The 20,119-nt window shown below is 39.5% G+C and overlaps 1 protein-coding gene across 10 annotated transcripts in view; it reads left to right on the top strand.

Moving 5' to 3' along the window:
• TSC22D1 (TSC22 domain family member 1) overlaps nt 1-20,119 on the top strand; it is a 133,914-nt gene that overhangs the window by 106,593 nt on the left and 7,202 nt on the right. The window contains exon 1 of one of the 10 annotated variants that reach the window (XM_073344819.1): nt 5,960-6,244. The exons of 8 other annotated variants lie outside the window; for them this stretch is intronic. In XM_073344819.1, coding sequence (XP_073200920.1) covers nt 6,159-6,244 — 86 coding nt within the window. In that variant the 5' untranslated portion in view covers nt 5,960-6,158. Of the gene's footprint in view, nt 1-5,959; nt 6,245-6,381; nt 6,522-20,119 lie in introns of those variants that run through there. One more of the 10 variants, XM_073344857.1, reaches the window with a different exon arrangement.

Raw genomic sequence — 20,119 nt, forward strand, 5'->3', positions numbered from 1 at the left:
GTCCACCTGTTGTTCAAGATGTGTTGCTCATGTCCATTCCCTTACCTGCCCCCTGCAAAAAAACAAACAAACCCAATTTCTTTTGTTATGCTAGATTTGCTGTCAAACAGTAGTTCCTTTTAAACTGGTGTGGATTCTTCAAACTGGGCCAGACTCTTGTCACCTGAGCAACCACACAGCCAGCCTTGGATGACCCAACAGTAATACAAATAATAAATATACTGTGCCCTGTTTGAGGTTACCTGTTTGTGGGGCCTAATCAAATATATCCATATAGGGAAAACGTGTATGAAGGAAATATATAACATATTATCTAGTAGTTAAAGCACAGTATTCTGATTCAAGAAGAAAAGGAGTACTTGTGGCACCTTAGAGACTAACCAATTTATTTGAGCATGAGCTTTCGTGAGCTACAGCTCACTTCATCGGAGGCATGCCGTGGAAACTGCAGCAGACTTTATTTATACACAGAGAATATGAAAAAATACCTCCTCCCACCCCACTGTCCTGCTGGTAATAGCTTATCTAAAGTGATCATCGGGTGGGCCATTTCCAGCACAAATCAACATCCTCTACAGCAAACAGGGACAGATTAAGAATGAGCTCTCAAAAATGGATACTCTCATAAAAAAACAACCTTCCACACAAACTTCCTCGTGGCTGGATTTTACTAAAACTAGACAAGCCATTTACAACGCACACTTTGCTTCTCTACAAAAGAAAAAGGACACTAAACTTTCTAAACTACTACATGCTACAAGGGGCCACAGCAATGGTTCCCTCAACCCACCTAGCAATATTGTTAACCTATCCAACTATAATCTCAGCCCAGCAGAAGCAGCTGTTCTATCTCGGGGCCTTTCCTTCTGCCCCTCCACCCCCACGAACATGATACAGTTCTGTGGTGACCTAGAATCCTATTTTCGACATCTCCGACTCAAGGAATATTTCCAAAATACCTCTGAACAACATACTAATCCACAGAGACCTCCCTACGAACACTACAGAAAGAGGGATTCTAGGTGGACTCCTCCTGAAGGTCGAAACAGCAGACTGGACTTCCACATAGAGTGCTTCCGCCGACGTGCACGGGCTGAAATTGTGGAAAAGCAGCATCACTTGCCCCATAACCTCAGCCGTGCAGAACACAATGCCATCCACAGCCTCAGAAACAACTCTGACATCATAATCAAAAAGGCTGACAAAGGAGGTGCTGTTGTCATCATGAATAGGTCGGAATATGAGCAAGAGGCTGCTCGGCAGCTCTCCAACACGAGTTTCTACAAGCCATTACCCTATGATCCCACTGAGAGTTACCAAAAGCAACTACAGCATTTGCTCAAGAAACTTCCTGAAAAAGCACAAGATCAAATCCGCACAGACACACCCCTGGAACCCCGACCTGGGATATTCTATCTACTACCCAAGATCCATAAACCTGGAAATCCTGGGCACCCCATCATCTCAGGCATTGGCACCCTGACAGCAGGATTGTCTGGCTATGTAGACTCCCTCCTCAGGCCCTACGCTACCAGCACTCCCAGCTACCTTCAAGACACCACTGACTTCCTAAGGAAACTTCAATCCATCGGTGATCTTCCTGATAACACCATCCTGGCCACTATGGATGTAGAAGCCCTCTACACCAACATTCCACACAAAGATGGACTACAAGCCGTCAGGAACACTATCCCCGATAATGTCACGGCTAACCTGGTGGCTGAACTTTGTGACTTTGTCCTTACCCATAACTATTTCACATTTGGGGACAATGTATACCTTCAGATCAGCGGCACTGCTATGGGTACCCGCGTGGCCCCACAGTATGCCAACATTTTTATGGCTGATTTAGAACAACGCTTCGTCAGCTCTCGTCCCCTAAAGCCACTACTCTACTTGCGCTATATTGATGACATCTTCATCATCTGGACCCATGGAAAAGAAGCCCTTGAGGAATTCCACCATGATTTCAACAATTTCCATCCCACCACCAACCTCAGCCTGGTCCAGTCCACACAAGAGATCCACTTCCTGGACACTACAGTGCTAATAAACAATGGCCACATAAACACCACCCTATACCGTAAACCTACTGACCGCTATTCCTACCTGCATGCCTCCAGCTTTCACCCTGACCACACCACACGATCCATCGTCTACAGCCAAGCTCTGCGATACAACCGCATTTGCTCCAACCTCTCAGACAGAGACAAACACCTACAAGATCTCTGTCAAGCTTTCTTACAACTACAATACCCACCTGCAGAAGTAAAGAAACAGATTGATAGAGCCAGAAGAGTTCCCAGAAGTTACCTACTACAGGACAGGCCTAACAAAGAAAATAACAGAACGCCACTAGCCGTCACCTTCAGCCCCCAACTAAAACCCCTCCAACGCATTATTAAGGATCTACAACCTATCCTAAAGGATGACCCAACACTCTCACAAGTCTTGGGAGACAGGCCAGTCCTTGCCTACAGACAGCCCCGCAACCTGAAGCAAATACTCACCAACAACCACATACCACACAACAGAACCACTAACCCAGGAACTTATCCTTGCAACAAAGCCCGTTGCCAATTGTGCCCACATATCTATTCAGGCAACACCATCACAGGGCCTAATAACATCAGCCACACTATCAGAGGCTCGTTCACCTGCACATCCACCAATGTGATCTATGCCATCATGTGCCAGCAATGCCCCTCTGCCATGTACATTGGTCAAACTGGACAGTCTCTACGTAAAAGAATAAATGGACACAAATCAGATGTCAAGAATTATAACATTCATAAACCAGTCGGAGAACACTTCAATCTCTCTGGTCACGCAATCACAGACATGAAGGTCGCTATCTTAAAACAAAAAAACTTCAAATCCAGACTCCAGCGAGAAACTGCTGAATTGGAATTCATTTGCAAATTGGATACTATTAATTTAGGCTTAAATAGAGACTGGGAGTGGCTAAGTCATTATGCAAGGTAGCCTGTTTCCTCTTGTTTTTTCCTACCCCCCCCCCCCAGATGTTCTGGTTTAACTTGGATTTAAACCTGGAGAATGGTCAGTTTAGATGAGCTATTACCAGCAGGAGAGTGAGTTTGTGTGTGTATGGGGGTGGGGGGGATGTGAGAAAACCTTGATCTATGCAGGAAATAGCCCGACTTGATTATGTAAAGAGTTGTCACTTTGGATGGGCTAGCACCAGCAGGAGAGTGAATTTGTGTGGGGGGGTGGAGGGTGAGAAAACCTGGATTTGTGCTGGAAATGGCCCACCTGTTGATCACTTTAGATAAGCTATTACCAGCAGGACAGTGGGGTGGGAGGAGGTATTGTTTCATGATTTCTGTGTGTATATAAAGTCTGCTGCAGTTTCCACGGTAAACATCTGATGAAGTGAGCTGTAGCTCACGAAAGCTCATGCTCAAATAAATTGGTTAGTCTCTAAGGTGCCACAAGTACTCCTTTTCTTTTTGCGAATACAGACTAACACGGCTGTTCCTCTGAAACCTATCTTAAAACAAAAACACTTCAAATCCAGACTCCAGCGAGAAACTGCTGAATTGGAATTCATTTGCAAATTGGATACTATTAATTTAGGCTTAAATAGAGACTGGGAGTGGCTAAGTCATTATGCAAGGTAGCCTATTTCCTCTTGTTTTTTCCTACCCTCCCCCCCCGATGTTCTGGTTTAACTTGGATTTAAACTTGGATAGTGGTCAGTTTGGATGAGCTATTACCAGCAGGAGAGTGAGTTTGTGTGTGTATGGGGGTGGGGGGGATGTGAGAGAACCTGGATTTGTGCTGGAAATGGCCCACCTTAATTATGCACATTGTAGGGAGAATGGTCACTTTGGATGAGCTGTTACCAGCAGGATAGTGAGTTTGTGTGTGTGGTTTTTGGGAGGGGGGTGAAGGGGTGAGAGAACCTGGATTTGTGCAGGAAATGGCCCAACTTGATTATCATGCACATTGTGTAAAGAGTTGTCACTTTGGATGGGCTATCACCAGCAGGAGAGTGAATTTGTGTGGGGGGGTGGAGGGTGAGAAAACCTGGATTTGTGCTGGAAATGGCCCACCTGATGATCACTTTAGATAAGCTATTACCAGCAGGACAGTGGGGTGGGAGGAGGTATTTTTTCATATTCTCTGTGTATAAGTAAAGTCTGCTGCAGTTTCCATGGCATGCATCCGATGAAGTGAGCTGTAGCTCACGAAAGCTCATGCTCAAATAAATTGGTTAGTCTCTAAGGTGCCACAAGTACTCCTTTTCTTTTTGCGAATACAGACTAACACGGCTGTTACTCTGAAACCAATGATTCAAGAAGTTTACATTTTGTTCTCAAGTTTGTTACTGATATGCTGTGTGAATTTGGGCTCAATTTCATTTGTAAAGAGAGGAATAATAGTTGAAAGTGGTGTTAAGGTTAATTCCTTATCATTCATAAAGTGCTTCGAGATCCTTCAGTGGAACCTATTCTGGAAGTGCAAATGATTATTACATTGCCCTGTAAGTTTGCTATCCTGCACCACTTTTAGTTTTTTGCCCTGGACTTCCCAGACAAACAAGCTAATTTCTGATTCTCGAGCTCATGCATAGAGCATAAATATGAGTTACATGTGACATCATTCAGTTTTCTGTAACAAGTTGCAGTACTGTAAACTTTTTTACTAGAAGCATTATGTATGACCATATAAAGTATCACAAAATTTATCTGATGTGTCAAACCATTGCAGGATGATGATCAGGGATCCTACAAATCTCTTTGCCACAGAAAAAAACAGAATTTACATTTTTACAGAGAATCTTTAGCTTTTACATTTTGTGAAAAAAAATTAATAAAGTTTACTGAAAGTATCCATGTCATTTACGCAATGCATACAACCTCCCCCTCTTGTTGATTTTTTTTTTTTTGAATGTGCTTTAAATTTACAGTGGTAACATGTTTAGTCAATCTAATTGGGACCAGGGACAGATTGAATAATCAAAAATTGGGATAATCAGGAGAACTGGCAAAGAGCTTTCTATCCCTTATTTCAAGATGGCTGGCAGGGGGGCCTTGTCTGATTGCCTGAGCCCCAACCGCTGTCAGCCCTGGACAGCTGGTGGTTCGATTAATACGGAGAGCCGGATAACGGAAGCTTGGATAAACAGGGTCCTGCCGTATATCAATAAAACATGTTCAGCTGATACTTTTATATATTGTGGCTAGGGAAACTAAAGGTCGGTGTTTCATTTTAATCAGAAAAATGTGAATTTTTGTTTGAGAGAATTTTGGGGTTTTTTATCATGGGAAAGCTAGGATCCCTGATGCTTGTGAGCTTGGATTTTTCAGTTTATTAGAAACAATACCTTGGTACTATAAGTGTATTAGAAATACTAGAGAGAAATGCATTTGTGTTAGGAAGAATTTAAAATTTCAGCTTGAAATTTCAATTGTCACGTGTGTTACATGAACGGTTTGGTAGGGAGAGTGTCACTGTCATCATGGAGATTTACTTTATTCTAGTAAGTGCAGGAACACTGTTGAGAGCCTACTTCAGGTTGTAGTCACTAGTCATCACCATGACATAGACTCTGTTTTCCCCATGCACTTTCTGCTTACTGAAGTTTTCTACCTAATCCAGTCCTGGCACTTGTCCATGTGCTTAATTACTGCTGTTGTTTAACTACTAAAATTTAGTATGAGAGAATTTAGTATGAGACAGCGGATTTTCTTTAAGCAGAAGAATGATACAATTAGTATGCACTACTCCAAAAAACGGAGAGCACAGCGTGACTTACTTTCAGAATTGGAGAAGTGTGCACTGCTGAAAGAAGATATACCGCCTGTGGCTGTTTATGATGATTAGGATTTCACTTCTCAAGTTGTTAATCTCTCTTGATGCTTTATGTAACAGCACATCATGTGATCTCAAGCTCTGTGACGTCATCATTTCTGTCTTGTCTCTGTTGCTCATGACCAACCACTGTTAAACACAGTAAATTTTGAATAGAAGCAAGGAAATGATCTTTAACAGCACAGCTTTTTAATTCTTGAAAGTGCTGTTGAGTGCAGGGCTCCCAAATTAATAGTGGAATGCTAATGCTAATCTTGTAAGGTGCTTCATCGGTGTTTCATTCTGTGAGAAATCAATAGTCATACTAAATAGTCATATCAATGAAAGTGACATTTCTCCAAGAACAAAACTGTGATGGAATAGCCATGAAAGTGTTGTTTTTGGAATTGGAACAGCATCTTAAGAGGTATTTGTAAAGCTTTTATTTTCCTTTAAGATTCTTGGTTGTTTAAGCAGTTCTTAAACTTACTGTTAGTGTTTAAAAATGATATTGCTACTCTTAAATCAAGGTGCTTGTCACTTCATTAAAGGTGTCTCAAACTAGAAGCATGGTACCGATTCAGAGAAGTGCTTTGCTGTGCTGAGTGATTTACGTATTCACTAAAACCTCCACTCTTTGAAAAGAGCTAGACCTATCTTGCAATTTGAAATTGAGATTTCATCAGAAACTGTTGGCAATCAAGGTATTTAGAAGCTATTTTCTTTTAAAAAGTTGTGGGCTTTATAAATTCATTGCAGGTATATAATGTGGTGACTCCCTGCTAAAATGCATAAAAATATTTTTGTACCCTTTTAAATGACTTTAACAGAAGTTTTGCAGAGTTACATATTTCCTGTTTTCTACTATTTCTTCGAACACCTACAAAGAAGAGTTGAATACATCACTTACGTTATTCTGTGTTACAAATTGGAATGATCTTGAATTGTGGTTTCATCAAAGCACTTAATGTTTATCCTCTTTGGCCACCTGAGCAATGCTACATGATCTACTTGGGATTAATTTGCTTTACGAGTTTTGATTTTTATCTGATTCATGATTTAAAAAAAAAGAAAATCTCAAGTATTAACTTGGAGAATGTGAGGGATTATTTTACAGAGCTGAGTTAAGGTACATGTAATATTTTTCATGAAAGTAGATAAGCCTTGGTTCCTTCATGTTGCATAATTGCTATTTGCCTAGTGCAAATGAATATATTTACCTTTATGGGAAGAAATGTAATATAACCTTTTACATTTCCAAACACAAATAATGGGTGTTATATTTTTTAACAGACCCTGTGATGACATGTAGGATTTTCTGGATTGAGTAAGTTGGAGGGTAGATTCCTGCCCTACCTTGCCCCTTCCCCACCCACCAAACATATGAAAGCAACTTTCATACCCTTTGTTCAGGATACTAGTCTCGGTATTAGTTGCTGTGTGATCATAGTGTGAATAGAGGATAAATAATAATAGCTTCTTTGCTTATGAAAATTTGCTGTTGGTTTTGCCTTGCCCAGAAAATCTGGCATAATATACTTTGTTGTTCTTATTGTATTCAGGAACACTAAAATGGTAACTTAACACATGCCCTCTGAAGGTGTTTTCACATCACTGCCTTTAATAATGTCTTTAGAGAAAGAGTAACTTTTTCTCCATAGCGTGAGTGGAGTCTTTTAAATAAATAAATAAATAAATAAACCCCACAACCCTCTTAATTTATACATTGGGAAGCTGCTATAAAATTAGTTATCTATATTGAGATTCATTCAGCAGGCAACTGTTTAAAAATACGTTTGACTTTTAAGTATTCTCAAATGTTGAACAGTAAATACACTATTACACTAAACTGGTATCTTAGCACTTATAACAATCATTACTGATAACTCATTTCAAATGTAGCTCATGACAACAGGTTACAGTTGCTTCCCTACTCATAAACTATATATGTGAGTAATTGAACAAGCTGGGTTACTGCATATTTCCAAACTAGGAATATATTTCTCAATGTTTGGATCAATCAATCATAGCCCAGAAGAAGAGCAGCAAGCATGTGAATCATGGAAAAAAAGATTTTCTGACCTTTCTGCCCTGCAACTTGAAGCTTTGTTATAAGTGATATTCAGTCTTACATAATGCTGTTAGAAAAGGAGGACTTGTGGCACCTTAGAGACTAACAAATTTGAGCATAAGCTTTCGTGAGCTACAGCTGACTTCATCAGATGCATTCAGATTTTTTTCCACTGAATGCATCTGATGAAGTGAGCTGTAGCTCACGAAAGCTTATGCTCAAATAAATTTGTTAGTCTGTATTTGCAAAAAGAAAAGGAGGACTTGTGGCATCTTAGAGACTAACACGGCTGCTACTCTGAAACCTGTCATAATGCTGTTAGATACAATACCTCAGCTCATAAAAAGAACAGGAGTACTTGTTCTTTTTACGGATACAGACTAACACGGCTGCTACTCTGAAATCAGCTCATAAAAACACCCATCAACAGCTGTTGTATAAACAGGATTTGTGTATACTTTACTGTGTTCCTCGTTTCAACAGGTTACCTCTTTTTATTTTGCTGCTGCTTTGAGTGATTCTCCCTATTGTATTCCACTGAGGGTTATGCATAAACCCCATGTGCCCGGAATCAGAGAATTTGAAAGTAGTGACCGTTGGTCCGCGCATGCACCCTGGCTTGCCTCATGCTTCTGTCTGAGGCAATAAATTTCAGGGTGGACCACAATATGCATATTGCTTCATTTCTCACAGAAGCATGTTGGATAATTATACTCTAGATGCTTTTTGGAAACTAGGATTGGATAATAGACATGCTGTCCACCAGTTTCAAAATAAGCAGAACCTTTTGTCTTCCTTAGTTTTTACTGGCTGCTGCCACCGCATCATTTCCCGCCTGGAAGAGATGGACACCACTGAAATATCATGTATAACTTAGAAGGGCTCATCATTACTCAGGTGTCTCTTCACTGAAGACCTTGTTGTTGCAAAGCAATCACTGTTAAACACACACAGTATAGATATAATTTAGTGTGTAATTACTAACCTGCATGTGTAAAAGATTTATTTTAAAACCTGTCTTTATATGTGCTAGGTCTTTTTAATATAAGAGATCTGTATTTATATTACTGTCAACTCCTGGCAGTGACCACTGTAATGAACGGGTGAGGTTGTAAAACACTTTCCATTATAATGCCCATTTTCAGATGCTTATAACTTTGTGCAATAATCATTCTTTTGGCTAAAATTTTCCATGTTTGGTCTCTTGTGATGGTTTTTGAACAGCCTGTTGCTGAAGTGGCTGATTTAATGTTGCAGTTTGGCTTGGAAATAATATTCATTGAGGAACAGCGCATGACCTTGGTCCAAAAAAACCAACCTGGTGTTGATTTGATTGAATGCGTGTTTTAAAAATTACCTGTTGAGCATGAAGAGTAGAGGGTTTTTTGCTAAGCTCATTAAGTGTGCCATGAGGGAATGATGCACTGAGAGTGTATGCACAGCAAATTTAATTTTCACCATGAATTGCTTAATCCCCCAAATTCCTCCAGCCCAGCCAATGCCCACATACTTGACTATCCCAACTTCTGGCAAAAAAGGTTTCTTACTCCTGGAGCAGGTTTGAAATATTTAGTCTCTTGGAGCCACTAGTTGAAATTGAGGCAGGTTTGGCTCAAACCATTCTCTTGGAGATAGACTGTGTTCCATGCATCTGTGTTCATGCATCTGATGAAGTGAGCTGTAGCTCACGAAAGCTTATGCGCTAATAAATTGGTTAGTCTCTAAGGTGCCACAAGTACTCCTTTTCTTTTTGTGTTCCATGTAGTTTACTACATAGAATTTTAAGAGCAGACCTTAATAATAGGATTTCTGGCTGTGTGTGGATGTTAAAATGCCCATGATACATTTAGTATGAGCAGGGGTTTGCTCTGGTGTCATCGTATAATTTTTTCCCTTCACTCCATGGTCATGCAGCAACTGGTGTGCATCGTTTGGCTGCTGCCCTTTATCCCAGAGGCTGCTGCAGTTCCAGGGTGGACATGCTTTGGGCTGACAAAAAGAGTTGTATAAATGTACAATATAATCTCAGACAATAGCCTTTGTTAGCGAAGTGCTGCTCCAAACAGTTGAATTCAACATGTTGATTTCAGAAAAGGGGGAAATAAATTAACAGTGGAAATCACAAGTTAAGGTTAGGTGAACAATTCTAACACTATTCAATAATAAATATCTATAGACTTCTGTCTGCAACAATAAATTAAACTTAATCCTGCTTGTAGTGATAACCTCCCTCCAGTCTTCCTCCTTTGTTCCATTCATAGTTTAAGTCCAGAAGGGACCATTAGATAATCTAAGATGATCTCCTGTTTATCACAGGCCATTAAATTTCCCTCTTTCTCCTATATTATTGAGCCCAATAATTTTGTGTTTGTTTAAAGCATATCTTCCGGAAAAGCATCCAGTCTTGATTTGAAGGCCTCAAGAGATGGAGAATTCACCACTTTCTTTGGTAGTTGATTCCAATGGTTAATCAGTTTCATTTTTCTTTTCTTTTCTTTTTCTTTTTTTATAGTACCCTATTTCTTTTTATCTGTCTGACTTCAGTTTCCAGCCACTGGTTCATATTATGCCTTTCTCTGCTAGGTTAAAGAACCCTTTAGTATCAAGTATTTTCTCCCTGTGGAGGTACTTAGACACTGTAATCAAGTCATTTCTCAGTCTTTTTGATACAAATAAAGAGATTGAGGTTTTTTTCCAGTGAGCTGTAGCTCACGAAAGCTCATGCTCAAATAAATTGGTTAGTCTCTAAGGTGCCACAAGTCCTCCTTTTCTTTTTGCGAATAATCTTTGTGGCTCTTCTGCACCGTCTCCTGTTTTTTTCAACGTCTTTTTTAAAATAAGGACATCAGAATTGTAAATAGCATTCCAGCATATATTGACATGTCATGCTAGGACATGATCCTGGAAACCTTTATTAATATGATTAAAGCTTTGCAAGAGGGATCCCCAAAAAGGTCGGTTATATTTGGACAAGTTTCAAATTGTTGGAGATGGGGGAAGTGGTGGTACGCTTCCAAGCTTCTTTCCTCAGATCATGCAGGTGTTCAGAATATGATCATATGGATTCTGCCAGGCTTCCCTCCACTGAGATTCAGATACACCCTTGGACAGGCCAGATTCAGGCATAGACTTGTACCTCAGCTCCCAGAGTCATGTGATGAAATCAAAAGTTCAGCTTTCATTTAAAAACTGGCTTGCTTCTAGCCATCGTGGTTACTCAGGAAACTTGAACGGTGTGACTGATGCAGTGTGTGTCCCTGAATTTGCAGAGAGCCTCTAGTAGAGGGAGTAGCAGTAGCCAGTAGAGCCAAGGAAGCATTAACATGTCCTATACCTAGCACCAGAGCAGACCACGCAGGCCTTCCCAGCTCTGGAGGTTGCCTTGAGTGGTTTTGGGGGTAGGCTCGGATGCCTCTGTGGGCTCTGTGACATTAGTTCCGCATGGGTGGGGCTCAGATGTTCTCTGGGCTTTGTTTCTTTGACCATTTGTCTCCCCTGGTCAGATCAGTGGGGAGGGGATGGTACTGTAGCTTGTTTCAATGAGGACTAGATCAAAGCAGTCTAATGAATGGTTATTGTGTGTCAGCAGGGTCCACGTACAGTGCGCAGCACGCTGGTGGGGAGTAGATTTACACCCCAGCTTGCTGCAAGCTAAATAGTCATGGAGACATGCCCTTATGCCACCTACCAGTGAGGTGCCATTCAGAGTAGATGTGTACAGACCTTTCTCATGTGGTTCATTCTCCTCCATGCTTTCAGAGCATTGTAATGATTAATGGTGTTGGCATTTTAAAATTTACTGAGTTAACTCCCCATTTAAGATGAACAAGGAAGCTCACATCTTTGAGCTCTTTCAGGCATCACTAAGGCTATGGCTACACTAGCACTTTCGTTAGTAAACATGTCACTCGGGTGTGAAAAAATGCCCCACTGAGCGACATAAGTTACACCAACAGAAGCGTCATTGTGGACTGTGCTACTGATATAGCTACCCCTGCTCATTGGGAGCAGCTTAATTACGTCGATGGGAGAGCTCTCTCCTGTCAACATACAGCGGCTACTGCATCCATACAGATCTGCCACGGTAAGGTAGCTAGTGTAGACCCTTCTGGGGAGTGGAAGGGAAAGAGGGTTTGGTAACTAGGAAGGCTGGGGGCTTTTTTTTTTTTTAACACAATTGATTTTGGAGAATAAGATGACAATCCCCCAAAAGTGCTGGGTCAATAACCCAGCTTGACCTAGCCCAACTTAAGCCCTGTTTTGAATGAAGGATTTTTGTAAGGGTATACAAAACCTTCAGGGAATGCTGAGGACTGTTTCATAATTAATAGGGACAACGTTAACACAAATTTAGCCAGCGCCAAGTACTTGTAAAGAGATTAATCAGGTGTTGCATAGGTATGAAATTCTAAGCTCTAATCTTTTAATACATGATTCGCCAAGTAAACATTAAGAGGTAGATCTTCTGTAGTTCTCGGAACGTCAAGGGTGGCTAGGTGTCAGTGGCTTCTGTCCAGGACAGCAGTGTTCAAATGGTTCCAGATTATGGAATTTGTGTTCTGTTTGCAAACCAGCAGAGTTTCAAAGTCTTGGAGTGTAAGAGCCCAAACCTGTCTTGCCCTGAGGCTTCTTTATGCCACTGGATGGTGTGAAGGAGGATCCTAAAGGCAACAGATTTCACCCAGGCAATACCTGCAGTGTTTCCTTGCTGGTGAAATGACTACACCAGTCCCTTAAAATTTTCATGTAGGGGGCGTGTCCGGGGTACACGCAAAGGAGGATGCTGAACTGGAGCTCCACTGTGCTGTGGCTAGAGAGAGGCATGGGGACTCTAAAAGAAAATTAGAGTACCCTAAGGCTTTTACAGTTTACATTGAAGGTAGGCAGACACCCCCCCGCCCCCAGAGTATCAGAAATCTTAAATGCAACTTTGTCCCCACCCCTTCAGTCTTGTGCTGAATTAAACGTAGATAATCATGATTTTTTCTTAATGACTTACAAAATAAGAAATAAGATATTTATAATACATGTTTGTTCTTTATTTCTTCCTATTTTATAGTTTGAAATTGCTGAAGAGCATTCATATACTTATGGATTCTAAGGGCAGAAGGGACCATTGTTATCTGGTCTGACCTCGTGTCTAACACATGCCATAGAACTTCCCCAAAATAATTTCTAGAACACATCTTCTAGAAAAACACCTAGTTTTGATTTAAAAAATGTAGTGATGGAGAATCTGCCATGACCCTTGGTAAATTTTTCCAGTGGTTAATTATTCTCACCATTAAAAATGTACGCCTTATTTCCAGTCTGAATTTGTCTAGCTTCAACTTCCAGTCATTAGAGCATGTTATAGCTTTCTCTCCTAGATTGAAGAGCTAATTATTAAATATTTATTCCCCATGTAGGCAAGATTCCCCTGTATATGCATCCAAGGATCACATTAGCCCTTTTGGCCACAGTGGGAGCTCATGTTCCACTGATTATCCACCACAACCCCCATATCTTTTTCAGTCACTGCTTTCCAGCATAGATTCCCCCATCCTCCCAAGTATGGCTGACATTCTTTGTTCCTCGATGTGTACGTTTACATTTAGCTGTATTAAAACACACACTGTTTGCTTATGCTTAGGTTACCATGCAATCCAGGTCACTGTGAATCAGTGACCCGTCCTCCATTATTTACCCCCCCTATTTTTGTGTGATATGCAATCTCATTGGTGATTTTGTTTTCTTCCAGGTTATTGATGAAAAATGTTAAATAGCATAGGGCAAGAACGATTACTGGAGGATCCCTCTAGAAACACACCCGCTCAATGACTATTCCCTGTTTATAATTGTATTTTGACACCTATCAGTTAGCCAGCTTTTAATCTATTTGTGTGCCATGTTAATTTTATAGTCTAGATTTTTAATCAAAATGTTGTGTGGCACCAAGTCACGCTTTGCAGAACTCTAAGTGTATTACATCGATATTACTTTGCTCAACCAAATTTATAATCTCATCACAAAAATAAACCCATGTTGATTTGCATAAGTTATATTGCCCTCTTTTAATCCTGTGAGTCCCATGTAAGATGTTCCATTATGTTGCCTGGGGTTGGTTTTAGACTGCCAGGCCTGTAATTACACAGGTCATCCCGTTTACCCATCTTAAATACTGGCACATTAGCTTTCTTCCAGTCTTCCGGAACTGTGTTCCAAGACTTTTGAAAATACTTCAGTGGTGCAGCAATTCCTGAGTCAACTCTTTTAAAACTCATGGATGTAAATTATCTGGATCTGTTGATTTAAAAATATCTCAACATTAGACTCTGCTGTTTAACATTCTCTTGAGATACTGGTGGAGAAAGTGTTACCATATGATGAGACTACATGTCTGCTTTTTCCTCAAATACAGAACAAGACAGAAGTGTTCAATAAATATTTCTTTCTGCATTATTATTATTAGGCTTGGAAGGAATAGATTTTAATCAGTAAATGTGCGTAAACTTAGATTTCACCACGCACAAAATTTTTTTAAAAAATCTGTTAATTGAACTTTACAGATAGGCAAAGTAAACAAAATGCTGCTTGGGAATTTTGATTTAAGGATATTTACTTTGTAAATTTTGATATGTGAAGTTGACAATTGGTGTTTAAACAGTTATAAAGCTTTAAGTTTTTGAATCTCAGATCCACTGTTATTAAATTTTCTGACTCTCGCCATAATTTCCTGCAACTGAAAATTTAAATGAATGAAAATAAGCTTTAAACCCATAATTTTGTGCAATTTGTGAAAATTTATATAGATAAAAATTGAAAATCTCTTAAAATAAACATCAATATCTATCAAAATAATAAAAAAAATCTAATTCTGCCAAGTGTAATTATTGATAATTCTACCATTTCTATCTAGTAATATCTATTTACTATATTTAGCATTAATTTCTGACAAAATGGGGTGATGCTGAACAGCCATTGTTTTTTCCAAGCTGAATGTGATTTTAAAACAAAATGTTAGTGTGCAGGCAGTTGGCTTAATTAGGACAAGGGGTCATAGCAATTTCCCTTTACCCTACTTTGTTCCCCTGTATTTTTGCCTCCCCTTTCTTGGGATCCCCATAGATTTTTACTGTTCCCTAAAACATAATAGTGGCCTGATCCCCAAAGTTTAAGTCAGTGGAAGGATTCCCATTGACTTTAATGGGCTTTGAATCAATGCCTAGGAGTCTTGACTTGGCTTCTAATGTAATTTTTTAAGTATAGGCTTAATTTTAAAAGTGTGAAGCTGAAGAGGGACATGACCATCAAAGGAAAACTGCTGTCCAGCTAGAAACCTAGTCCAGCTGCTCTGCTAGACAAAAGGCAGGGCTGCTTTGAAATGAATTTAAAATAGGTTAGGAGCCAATTCAAGACTCCCAATGTAACTTCATTGGGAACAGTAAAAAGAAAAACCAGTCAGGAAGAAAAGGGAGAGAAGAAAGGGGTGAGCAGTAGAAAGTGGATAGATGGAAAAGGGAGTGAAAGAGAGAGGAGCAGATAACTTGTCCTCTCTTGCCCAAAGACATAAGGATTTCTTGTTTTTATTTGGGGGCTGAAGTCCCAGCCATGCACTGCTGGGAGCTAGTGTGGCTGTGACATCACCAACAAGGTCCAGCTGGCCTATCAGAACGGACCAGTGTTGAGAGCTACAGTCTAACATAAGATAATTTGTGTTTTTCAAATGCATGTGATCGCACTGCTGCCAAGTGACTATCTGATCATTGTTTTTGTTTTTTTGTCATGGTAGGTGTAACTAGAAATACTCCAGTCATTTTCTTTAACGTTGGAGTGCAGTTCAGAAAATATGTAATGTACGTTTCAGAGAACAGTAGGATTCAAAGGTGTTTCCTTTGGCTTTAAGGAAACTAGTACACGTTAGAAATACAGATGAAAGCATGGAATCAAATATAAACTTTGAGTAACTTTAGTTTTCTGGTAAATAAATTCACATAGGGATGTATCAGATGAAATTATATATGCAGTCTTCTAAAGCCTGGAAGCTCTGAAAGGCTGTGTACTGACTGCAGAGTGGCCAAGCATATTCAAAGGTAATGATGATCTCTTGTATGAGGTCAAAAAGGAAGGTCGTGCCAGAGAGCTGGCCAGCGTCGGAGGAAGAGGAGCTCTTGTAATGTTCTTCCAACCTTTCACACACCAAAATGCCCTCTTGATATCAGTCCTTTTAATACCCCCCTTTCCTTTTGGGCAAGTTGTGCAAGAGTTACTATAGGGTTAGGGCGGGAATAAACCTGACTGTGGCCTGTGAAGAGCAGAGGGACAGACTGGGTCCCTGACCAAGGAGTGTGTCATTTAAAATTTTAAAAGAACAGCTCTTGGTGGTGGATCCTTTCCTCTCCATGATTGTTGAACAGAAGCAATTATAGCGCTCCAAGGAGAGCTTTCAGTTGTATTAGGTTTAGGTATTTCAGATTTCTAATCTAGGGTTGAATTTACAGACAAAGACATGTTTGGTTCCCAAACTAGGTGGTACTTCATATCTACTCAACCCTAGATTCAGGTAGGTAGTGTCCTGGTTGCTAATTGCAAGGTAGAGAGTAACCATGGAAGTTAGATCTCTTATTAAGAGATTTAGCCCAGTGGGGTCATACACACAACAGATTCTATTCCTAGAATTCAAATTGTGTTGCTAGACATAGTTACTTGTCTCTGGAAGAACAAGGAGTACTTGTGGCACCTTAGATACTAACAAATTTATTTAAATTTATCTCTGGAAGGATTCTTTGGTAATCTCAGAATGTTTTAGTTCTTCCCACCCATGAGGTCGTCTGAAGATGTCTAGATGTTCTTTGAAGGTTGTAACCTGTCTCTCTCTCTCCTTGCTGAGACTCCTGAACTGGAGAGATGCAGACTTTTTTCTTTTTTTTAAATCAAGATTTATTGCATCACCATTAAAATCAGTGATGTGATATGATGACATCCTCATTAAAACAAATGGGGTTTAGTTAACTATCTGTTTTCCTATAGAAACAAAAGAGCTGTGACCAGTATCGTATCCCCAGAGACGTCAGCTTGACTTTTTTTGTCCTTTGATTTTATATCAACTTGCTTTTAAATGCATCCTTCTGTCTTCTAGGCAGAGTGCGGAGCATATCATCATATATGTACTATAATTTCAGACACTGGTGTTATACTACTGCCGGCCAAGTAGGTTCTATGTAGGGTGGAATGAATGTTCTTTCCACTTTATAGTTTAATTTTTTTCTACACCTTGCTAATGGTAAAAAAAAAAAAAAAAAAAAAAAAAAAAATTACAAACATGGTAAGTGACACATTGGTTCTTTTTAATTTCATTTGAGGTTTTAGATTCTAATCTTTAACACTTCTTTTAAAAATTATGAAAAAACAAAAAAGGAAATTCACATGCAATCAAACCATAGGTTTAAATAGCTTTAAGGTTCGAGCAAAAAAAAAAAAAAAATCTAAAAGCTAATACTGTAGAAATATCTGGTACTCATTGGCTCTTTAATTTAACTGACAGACATAACAAGATCCATTGGCTGGAAGTTGAAGTCAGCAAAGTTCAAACTCAAAATAAGATGCAATTTAACCTTTTGGAACAGATTGCCAGGGGATGTGGTAAATTTTCAGTGGCTTGGAGTCTTTGAATCAAGATCGCATGGCTTTCTGAAAGAGATGTTTTAGTGTAACCACAAGCTGTTGAGTTAGATATGGGAATTGCTGGCTGAAAGTCTATGGCCTGTGGCAGATTAGGTGATCATAATGGTCTCCTCTGTCCTTAAAGTCTATGAAATTCACAGTTCAGTCAGGAGAAACTATTCCCCTTTAAACTGCCCAAATTGAACCTGGTTAAAACTGGCTGGAAAGCCTGTCCTCATTTAAATCAATGGCAGTTTTACTATTGGCTTCAGTGGGGCCAAGATTTCAGCCTAGGTAATTAGAGTTTTGTGGATTTCTGTCAGAATCGTTACACTAGTTCCCCCGCTCTTCCCAGTGTATATATATGGGTTTGAATTTAAGAATTTTTAAGGCAACTCTACGTATGCCATTAATCCAGTATAATCCACATTAAAATTCCCTCTAAAGTAATAAAGGCAAATGTTTTGCAGGACCCAGTTACTGCAGTCTTTCTTCCATTGCGCCACCAATGTGGTTACAATGCAGTTGGTTCTTAATGATTTTGTGACTGAACCACATTTTGATTGTATTTCAGCATTTTACAGTTGAGAAATATAGTTAAAATTGTTACCCATGGCTAGGGGACTACCGTGTTGTAACAAAGGCCCTGAAATAATCAGTTTTGCTAGTGTTTTATAGTGTAGAAAAGATTTAAGATTTATCTCAATTTTGGGAGATATTTGTTCTGTATTTTTAAAATGTCTGTTTCTAAAGAGGAGACACATTGTCAAAGTACTTGAAAGATTAAATCAAACCCCAAGGGAAGTAGAAAAACTGTGTGAGGGGGTGCGTCTTTAACAAGCACATAGAAACAAACTGAACCTCAAACAGGTTACAGGGTCTAAATGAGTCTGTACTAATATTTATCTAGTTATGTGCTGATGATGAAAAATTCTTTAAGGGCTAAATATTATTAAGACGAGGTAATTTTTAATAAGAGAAAAAAATGAAATCCCTACAAAAAGTAGTTTGCCAAACAATCTTTTCAGCTATGGAACAATTTGCAGTTGTTAAGGTAGTTAATTGATCTCTGTATGAAAAGATCAGAGCATGCATATCAGCTGCTTGAATTAGCGTTGTACTCGTATTTGGTGGGTAAAGAATGCATCCATCTCAGCATTATGTATTACTTTATTCAGTGCTTTATTTATACCATGTCTGTGGTGCTTTACAAATGTTAGCTTCCGAAGCATGATACATTCTTGCAATGAGCTCTGTGTGGGTGGACTCTGTATGTGTGAATCTTTTTGCAGGTTCAGAGTTTAAATAGGACAGAAATTAGCCCTTGATGCTACAGATTCATATGTACAAGAATAACATGACACGTGTGAGTAATATCATTGAACTTGTGGGTGTACAATTTTTAATGTTATATAATCATTTCCAGAATTGGGGGCCTGATGTAATTTTTGTGGGGAAGGGCCATGTCTAATGTACATTGCCTATCAATGTACAATGCCTAGTGCAATGGGAGTAGACCACATGTCTGAGGACTCTCTATGTACTACCATAATGCAAACTATAAATAATAAAAATACGTGGTTAGGGGAGAGAAGAGAAAGGGCTAGTGAAGTGGGATCACCAATCAAAGGGAAAGGAAGAAATGAGTTTGGGAGAGGATTTTTGTTGCTCTCCTTTGACTTGTCTTGTTTCATAAATTTTAATGTAGACATTTAATACAGAAAATATAAAATGCTGTGTTCTCTCATTCAATCTCAGTCAGACACAGGAGTGGTGAGGGGAGAACCCATATCAAGATCAGTGGTGGAAAACTAACCAAAACAAGTCTTTTCTGAGGAGGAAAAGAGAATGGAAGTTACAAAACAAAAACCAAGCAAAACTTTCAAGTGTTACTGGATTGCTCATCTCAAGTAACCCATTTATGTGGGGTGCTGAGCATTCATAGGTGCTGGGGGTGCTGCTGCATCCCCATACTTGATGTGGTTTCCATTGTATGCCGGGTTTACAATTTGGTTCAATGGCTCTCAGCACCCCCACCATACAAATTGTTTCAGCACCCCATGAGCATCTACTGAACCATTCTTTTTAGCTTGACCAATCTGAGGAACTGTCCCAGATTAAGGTGTCAACCAAAGAGGTTTGGGAACAAATTGATAAACTATACAGTAATAAGTCACCCGAGAGTTTTATAGGAAGTCGGATACGAAATTGCAGAACTACTAACTGCCATATGTACCTATAGCTTAAATCAACTTATGTACCAGATGGCTGGAGGCCATCTAATGTAACACTGATTTTTAAAAAAGGCTCCAGAGCCAATCCTGACAATTACAAGCTGGTAAGCCTAACATCAGTACCAGGCAAATCGGTTGAAACGCTACAAAAAAACACGATCATCGGACACAGATGAACACAATATGTTGGGGAAGAGTCAACATGGCTTATGTAAAGAGAAATCATGCTTCATCAATCAATTAGAATTCTTTAATGGTGTCAACAAGCATGTGGACAAGGGGGATGCAGTAGATAAAGTGTATTGGACTTTCAGAAAACCTTTGACTGTGTCTCTCATCAAACGCTGTTAATCAG

The sequence above is a fragment of the Lepidochelys kempii genome, chromosome 1, assembly GCF_965140265.1.
Source record: "Lepidochelys kempii isolate rLepKem1 chromosome 1, rLepKem1.hap2, whole genome shotgun sequence".
In the NCBI taxonomy this organism is placed as follows: Eukaryota; Metazoa; Chordata; order Testudines; family Cheloniidae; genus Lepidochelys; species Lepidochelys kempii.